An 8,741-nucleotide genomic window follows, 5' to 3' on the forward strand; every position below is an offset into this window, starting at 1 on the left:
TGTTTTCTGATTGTTTCTGTAGTTATTCCCTGTTCCTTATTTTCTTGCTCTCTTCTCTTGTGATTGATAGCTTTCTTTAGTGTTACACTTGAACTCCTTTCTCTTTTTTTGTGTATATCTATTACACATTTTTAGTTTGTGATACCTTCAGGTTCATATATAACATCCCGAGTATATAGCAATCTATATTAAGTTGATGGTTGCTTAAGTTTGAACACCTTGTCTAAGCACTGTTTTTACTATCCCTTCCATCTCTTATGTATTTGACATATATCTTTTGATTCCCTCATTTTATAGATAATTGATTTTACTACTTTTGTTTTTTAACAGTCATAAGGTTAAATCAGTCATTTACAAATGATCAACTTCTATAGGTTTGTCGGTGAAATTTTTTCCTTTTGTAATTTTCTTCTGGTTATGCTCTAGTCATTTCTTTTTCATTAAAATTTTTTTAATTTTTTTATTGTTATGTTAATCACCATACATTACATCATTAGTTCTTGATGTGTAGTGTTCCATGATTCATTGTTTGTGCATAACACCCAGTGCTCCACGGAGAATGTGCCCTCTTTTTTTTTTTTAATTTTTTATTGTTATGTTAATCACCATATATTACATAATTTGTTTTGGTGTACTGTTCCTTGATTCATTGTTTGTTCATAACACCCAGTGCTCCATGCAGAATGTGCCCTCCTCAATACCCATCACCAGGCTAACCCATCCCCCCACTCCCCTCCCCTCTAGAACCCTCTGTTTTTCAGAGTCCATTGTCTGTCATGGTTCATCTCCCCCTCCGATTTACCCCCCTTCATTCTTCCCCTCCTGCTATCTTTTTTTTTTTCTTAACATATATTGCATTATTTGTTTCAGAGGTACAGATCTGTGATTCAACAGCCTTGCACAATTCACAGTGCTTCACCATAGCGCATACCCTCCCCAGTGTCTATCACCCAGCCACCCCATCCCTCCCACCCCCCACCACTCCAGCAACCCTCAGTTTGTTTCCTGAGATTAAGAATTCCTCGTATCAGTGAGGTCATATGATACATGTCTTTCTCTGATTGACTTATTTCACTCAGCATAACACCCTCCAGTTCTATCCACATCGTTGCAAATGGCAAGATTTCATTCCTTTTGATGGCTGCATAATATTCCATTGTGTATATATACCACCTCTTCTTTATTCATTCATCTGTCGATGGACATCTTGGCTCTTTCCACAGTTTGGCTATTGTGGACATTGCTGCTATAAACATTGGGGTGCACGTACCCCTTCGGATCCCTACGTTTGTATCTTTGTGGTAAATACGCAGTAGTGCAATTGCTGGATCATATGGTAGCTCTATTTTCAACTGTTTGAGGAACCTCCATACTGTTTTCCAGAGTGGCTGCACCAGCTTGCATTCCCACCCATCTAATTGAGGTTTTGATTTGGATTTCCCTGATGGCCAAGCGATGTTGAGCACTTTTTCATGTGTCTATTGGCCATTTGGATGTCTTCTTTGGAAAAATGTTCATGTCTTCTGCCCATTTCTTGATTGGATTATTTGTTCTTTGGGTGTTGAGTTTGATAAGTTCTTTATAGATTTTGGGTACTAGCCCTTTATCTGATATGTCATTTGCAAATATCTTCTCCCATTCTGTCGCTTGTCTTTTGGTTTTGTGGACTGTTTCTTTTGCTGTGCCAAAGCTTTTTATCTTGATGAAACCCCAATAGTTCATTTTTGCCCTTGCTTCCCTTGCCTTTGACGATATTTCTAGGAAGAAGTTGCTGCGGCTGAGGTCGAAGAGGTTGCTGCCTGTGTTCTCCTTTAGGATTTTGATGGACTCCAGGCTCACATTGAGGTCTTTCAACCATTTGGAGTCTATTTTTGTGTGTGGTGTAAGGAAATGGTCCAGTTTCATTCTTCTGCATGTGGCTGTCCAATTTTCCCAACACCATTTGTTGAGACTTTTTTCCATTGGACATTCTTTCCTGCTTTGTCAAAGATAAGTTGACCATAGAGTTGAGGATCCATTTCTGGGCTCTCTATTCTGTTCCATTGATCTATGTGTCTGTTTTTGTGCCAGTACCGTACTGTCTTGATGATGACAGCTTTGTAATAGACCTTGAAGTCTGGAATTGTGATGCTGCCAGCTTTGCTTTTCCTTTTCAACATTCCTCTGGCTATTTGGGGTCTTTTCTGGTTCCATACAAATTTTAGGATTATTTGTTCCATTTCTTTGAAAAAAGTGGATGGTATTTTGATTGGGATTGCATTGAATGTGTAGATTGCTCTAGGTAGCATTGACATTGTCACAATATTTGTTCTTCCAATCCACGAGCGTGGAACGTTTTTCCATTTCTTTGTGTCTTCAATTTCTTTCATGAGTACAGATCCTTTGCCTCTTTGGTTAGATTTATTCCTAGGTATCTTATGGTTTTGGGTGCAATTGTAAATGGGATCGACTCCTTAATTTCTTTCTGCTGTCTTGTTGTTGGCATATAGGAATGTCACTGATTTCTGTGCATTGATTTTTATATCCTGCCACTTTACTGAATTAATACCTATTCTTCTGAAACTGTTCCAAAAAAACTTCCAAACTCGTTTTATGAGGCCACCATTACCTTGATCCCCAAACCAGACACAAGACCCCATCAAAAAGGAGAATTACAGACCAATATCCTTGATGAACATGGATGCAAAAATATTCTTCCCCATCTTCTGTTGCTGATCTCTAGTCTATTTTTCATTTTAGTTATTGTATTCGACTCTTATCTCTTTGTTGAACTTCTCACTTAGTTCATCCATTCTTCTCCCAAGTCTGGTGAGCATTACTTTGAAGTCTTTATCAGTTTCTGGTTTTGCCCTACTTTTTATTTGGAGCATATTCCTCTGTCTTCTCATTTTTGACTTTCTAATTAGCTACCTCTCCCAGTCGTGAAGGAATAACCTGTAGGAACATCTTCTGTGTAGACTGCATGTCTCTGGCACCTTTCGCAGAGTGACTGCTGCCATAGTGGGCAAAGAATCCTGGCTTGCTCTACATGGGGTGGGGCAGGGGGCACCCTGGCTGGGATGGTTAATTCCTAAATTCTTACAGTTTATGTGGATCTTTATTCCACTCTTTTTTTCCATAGGATGTCAGGGATGTAAACTGAGTGTGGAAATAATGACTGTACTAAGTTTTGGGGCAAATTCTAAATCACCTCAATTTGCCTAAAAAATTTTACAGCACTTCTCATTAGAAAAACGTCAAAATTAAGTTCATGCTCTCAAACTCAATTACAATGTCTTTTGCTTGCTGTTTTTCTTTTAAATTTTTTATTTTAAAATGTTTATGATACAACTCTTCCTAACATATGCAGACTTTTTTGTCCCCAATTTTAGAGATGAAGAAGGAACAGAACATTTACGAAAGCGAAATACGAAGTTGCCCTTTATGTTTACTACTGGAGAAGCTGTGTTATATGAGCTAACCAGTCCTTTTCCTCCCGTGATGGATTCCTTACCAATAAGGACTAAAAATGGTGCAAGTGGGATAGATTCCGCTACCAAATCAGCTCTCAATAAGGATTCTCTCAATCCCAGTTCCCTCCTGGCTGCCATCATGCAACAGGATGAGTCTATTTATCTCTATCCCGCCTCAGGTAGCACACAGTTTGAAAGAAATCTTTTTAATGAACCTGTGAATGAATGCAGTAATTGGCAAGACAATATCGCACCAATGGGAAGTGATGGTATCCTGAAACATGAGGAAATAGGTCACTCTCAGGAAATGAACCCAACACTCTCTGGAGGTCAAGCAGGGCTCTTTCCAGACAACAGAAATAGTGACTTGTATGGCATTATGAGACAGCTAGGCATTGATTTTGAAGATATCAAACACATGCAACAGAATGAGGAATTTTTCAGAACTGACCTTTCGGTTGAGGATGACTTCCGAGATATTGACCTAACAGATGAAATCCTGACCTACGTCCAAGAGTCTTTAAGCAAGCCCACCTTTGGGTGTTCAGACTACCCACAGCCACAGTCCTTGGCTCTGACCTCGAGCTGTGTGGTACAGGAGCCCCTGCGGTTCGAACAGCCGCAGCTGCAGCACCGCCCAGAGCACGGGGCCGTGGAGCGGGCACAGCTCTGTCAGAAAATGCAGCATATGCAAGTTAACAGCATGTTTGCCAACTGGAACCCTCAGCCATCCGTGCCTCGGAGTTGTCCTCAGCAAGATCTGCAGCAGTATAGTGTCTTTTCAGACGTCCCTGGGAGCAGTGAAGCTTTTCCCTACAAACCTGAGACCAGTCCTGTGCCATACACACAGAACTTTATTCCCTGTAATCAGCCTGTGTTGCCACAGCATTCCAACGGGACACAGTTAGACTTTCCCATAGGGAATTTTGACCCATCCCCTTACCCTACTACTAATTTAGAAGATTTTGTCACATGTTTACAAGTTCCTGAAAACCAAACCCATGGACTGAATCCAGAGTCAACCATAGTAAGTCCTCAGGCCTGTTACGCTGGGGCCGTGTCCATGTACCAGTGCCAGCCGGAGCCACTGCCCAGCCGTGTGCCCTGCATGCCCTATGGTCCAACAACAGCGCCACAGCCATTTTTAAACAAGGTAAGGGTTTTATCGGACTCTGAATAAAGCCTTGCAGTGATTCTTCTCACATTACAAATATACATGAGTTATAAACTTATGTCTGTGACTATTTTTTTATAAGCCAGTACTTTTCTAATATTAGTATGTTACTAATAGATTTTTTTACTTGAGTTGTAAAGGAGAAACAAGTCAAGGGCTGAGGCAACATAGTATGTCAAGTTACCAGGTGAAATTAGTGAAAAGTAGATTGTTTAGAATCGATCCTTGGGTTTCTCGCTCTTCTTTTTAATTATATGGTCCTTTAAAAATTCAGAGTTCCAAAATATATTTGCATTTTGAAAAGTAATTTCTTTAGGGGTACCTGGGTGACTCCAGCTCTTGATTTTGACTCAGGTCATGATCTCAGGTCTTGAGATTGAGCCTCGCCTTGGGCTCCATGCTGGGTGTGGAACCTGCTTAAGATTCTTTCTCTCTCTCTTAAAAAAAAAAAAAAAATTTTGAGATGTTTAATTTTATTATGTTAATCACCATACATTACATCATTAGTTTTTGATGTAGTGTTCCATGATTCATTGTTTGCATATAACACCCAGTGCTCCATGCAGAACATGCCCTCCTTAATACCCATCACCAGGCTAACCCATCCCCCCACCCCCCTCCCCTCTAGAACCCTGTTTCAGAGTCCATAGTCTCTCATGGTTCATCTTCCCCTCCGATTCCCTCCCCTTCATTTTACCCTTCCTGCTATTTTTTTTTTAACATATAATGTATTTATTATTTGTTTCAGGGGTACAGGTCTGTGATTCAACAGTCTTACACAATTCACAGCGCTCACCATAGCACATCCCCTCCCCAGTGTCTGTCACCCAGCCACCCCCTCCCTCCCACCCCCCACCACTCCAGCAACCCTCCGTTTGTTTCCTGAGATTCAATCTTTTTGTATGGGTTATGGTCAATATGGTTGTGTTCTTCAAATGCCTTTTGTCCTTGGTGATCCCTGACTTCAGTCCTAGTTTCCTCAGTATTCTCTGGCAATACCCCCATGTTATCTGCCAGATCCTCAGTTTATCCTTTAAGGTGGAATGTTTTCTTCTGGCATATTTTTAAAAAGCCTAACTAACTTATTGGTTTTCTTACATGTGGTCAAACTTGACAGTGTATTTTATTTTTTTAATTTTTACTTATTTTTTTTTTAAGTAAGCTCTGTACCCAACATGGGGCTTGACCTCACAACCCCAAGATCAAGAGTCACACACTCTACTGACTCAGCCACCCAGACACCCCTGTATTTTTGTTTTTTAAATATGTCATCAAAATCTTTCTACCAGCAACCACACTTCAAATCTAAAGTAATCAGTTAAAAAAAAAGTTAACAAGGATGATAGCTGCTCTCTACGGCTCCTTGGGAATGTATGTTCACATTCGTACTTTTCCATTAGAAAGTATTTAGTTCACTTTAAAGTATAATTAAGTAGGCTTTTGAAGAAAATCCTGATCCAAATTAAGTTCATTGGTCTCTATTTACTATATATTAAAGTTATAAATTAGCAAAAACGGTTCAAGTTCATATTTGTAATTGTTTATGACATTTTTCAGACATTTGGTTTGTCTGTAGATGAGCTTTGCAGCAGGAAATAGCAGAAGTTTTTCCTCTGATATATATCCAGTCTATCCTCATTCTCAACATTCTTCAAATATCTCGAAATTTAGTTTTCAGTTACAGTCTACCTCACTACATTGCTGTGATGTGGCATAGATAGGTAACTTGAGTAAACTGTTGACAAGTTAATCATGGAGTTTAAAATTCAGTTAATCATAGTTTAAAATTGCATAACCACAAGTTCTTCATTTTCCCCCTTTACTTTGGATTACTTCTTTATCAATAGTAAGGTAACAGGAAGGCTGTAGACCTATCTATATATTCCCCCAGGGAAGTATTTAAAATTTCCTATGTGGTTCACATTATATTTCTATTGGACAGCACTTCTTTTGGCAATATATTTAGAGAGAATTGCTGGCACGCATCGTGTTATGACTGATAGGAGTCATTTGGTCAAAGCCTACCATTCTCTGAGTAACACCAACTTCCACTTGAAGACTCCACATGGCTGCCATTCATTGAAGACCTAGATTATGTGACTTTTACTATATATTTAATATGCGTTTTGGAGGATCTTTTAAGTCTAATGTTAACACTAAGTCTAACGTTACATTGGCTTTATTTGAAGCAACTGAAGGTATGATTTCAATCTATTTGAAAGTTTCCACAACTTTCACTATATACTAAAATACAAAGGTGCTATTATCTATAAAGCCCTACAGAACTGTGTATCTACCTTTTTTAGTAGCATTACAGACTAATTAGACTAATTTTATAGTAAGAGGATATTTGGTAACTTAATAAGTACTATTAAAATGGTCCTAATTACAGATTAAAAGCATATAACAAGGGCGCCTGGGTGGCTCAGTCGGTTAAGCGACTGCCTTCGGCTCAGGTCATGATCCTGGAGTCCCGGGATCGAGTCTCACATCGGGCTCCCTGCTCGGCAGGGAGTCTGTTTCTCCCTCTGACCCTCTTCCCTCTCGTGCTCTCTCTCATTCTCTCTCAAATAAATAAATAAAATCTTAAAAAAAAAAAAAAAGAATGGGCTCTCTTGCCTTTAAAAAAAAAAAAAAAAAGCATATAACAAAAAATTCGTTTAGGAAATCCTATCCATCTCTGTAATATTTGGGGAATATTAAGACATCTCTATCAGAACTGACCTCTTATGGAAAAGTCCTAGGTCTATAGTCCAGTGTATTAATTTTGAATGCAGTCACTTCATTGGTACCCAGAACAATCTGGCCAAAGCAAACCTATGACGGATAAATATAACTGTGACTCATAGCTGGTACTCTCTGAGACATCAGTTCCTATCCAAACCAAAGGCAATTTGTTCATCAAATACTCTTCTAATGTATTTGAACATTATGAGTGCTAAATCTGAGCTGAAACCAATGTATCACACATCAGATGTACCATCCAATGGAGAAACCAAAGGTTATAAATGTAACACATAATATGTGCTCAGTGGGTCTTCATGGAACGATTTAAAATGTAGCAACAGTAAAGAATTTGAAGTTTAACAATATGAAGGCAAATATTTTAAAAATGCATTTTAATATATCATTTAGTGGCTTCAGATAACTTGCAAGATCTAATTAATCACATTGCTATTTTGTTTGCAGTTTCAGAATGGAGGAGTTTTAAATGAAACCTATCCTGCTGAATTAAATAATATAAATAACACTCAGACTACCACACATCTTCAGGCCCTTCATCACCCTTCAGAAGCCAGACCTTTCCCTGATTTGACATCCAGTGGATTCCTATAATTCCAACCCCATTTTAAGCACCTTGGTGTTTGGATGAGTTTGCAGATTACAGAATAATAAAACTCTCAGTGTTGGTCATCAGCAAGTTTACCTGGAGGCATTGTTGTGTGTTGTTGTTTGTGCTATTTTTCCAAACCAATGTTTTTAAGAGTTAAAAAAATTATCAAAAATAACATATCCTAAAGTCATTAAAATAGAAAGTGTGCTGCCCAGAGAGTGAGAGTCCATCTCTATTTCACGTGATTCTGAGTACCAGGGAACATACAAAACTTATTTAAGGGAACTTTAGGACACTTTTAAATTTCTGTCAGGAAAAAAAAAAAATGAAATACTTTTGAGTTTTCAACTTCTACATTGTCAGTACGCCAAATACAAAATTAAACTTTTATTTTTGGCTTCAGCTTTTATCGCTGATATTAAAATAAGTAGTGTGGTGCTTTTATAAAAGATAATCTCAGTGCTTTCCTCCTTCATTGTTAATATAAGTGCCTCACAATTTTTTATACCTTTAACACTGTAGGATGTATATTTGATAGAAAATATACCTTTTTAAATAACATTCTACGCACAAATATTATTTGTATTTCTTAAATTCAGTCATTTTTATTATTCCAAGCATGTTTTAACTGCACTACTCACCCACTTTCTTCAGGAAAGGGCAAATAATGATTGAGAAGATATTTATTATATAATCCAGTTGTTTCTAGACTCTAAATGTTGCTCTGTGCCTTATGTTGAAAAATTTTGAAAGCAAAATGTGTTTCTGAATTATTTTTTGA

General features: G+C 38.1%; 1 protein-coding gene across 1 annotated transcript in view; it reads left to right on the forward strand.

The window, feature by feature from the left end:
• The window catches only part of AHR (aryl hydrocarbon receptor), a 54,014-nt gene extending 45,972 nt beyond the window's left edge, over positions 1-8,042 (forward strand). The window contains exons 10-11 of the mRNA XM_027573860.2: positions 3,372-4,605; positions 7,816-8,042. Coding sequence (XP_027429661.1) covers positions 3,372-4,605; positions 7,816-7,962 — 1,381 coding nt within the window. The 3' untranslated portion in view covers positions 7,963-8,042. The remainder of the gene's footprint in view (positions 1-3,371; positions 4,606-7,815) is intronic.
• The last annotated feature ends 699 nt before the right edge of the window (positions 8,043-8,741 follow it).

The sequence above is a fragment of the Zalophus californianus genome, chromosome 12 (assembly GCF_009762305.2).
Source record: "Zalophus californianus isolate mZalCal1 chromosome 12, mZalCal1.pri.v2, whole genome shotgun sequence".
In the NCBI taxonomy this organism is placed as follows: Eukaryota; Metazoa; Chordata; class Mammalia; order Carnivora; family Otariidae; genus Zalophus; species Zalophus californianus.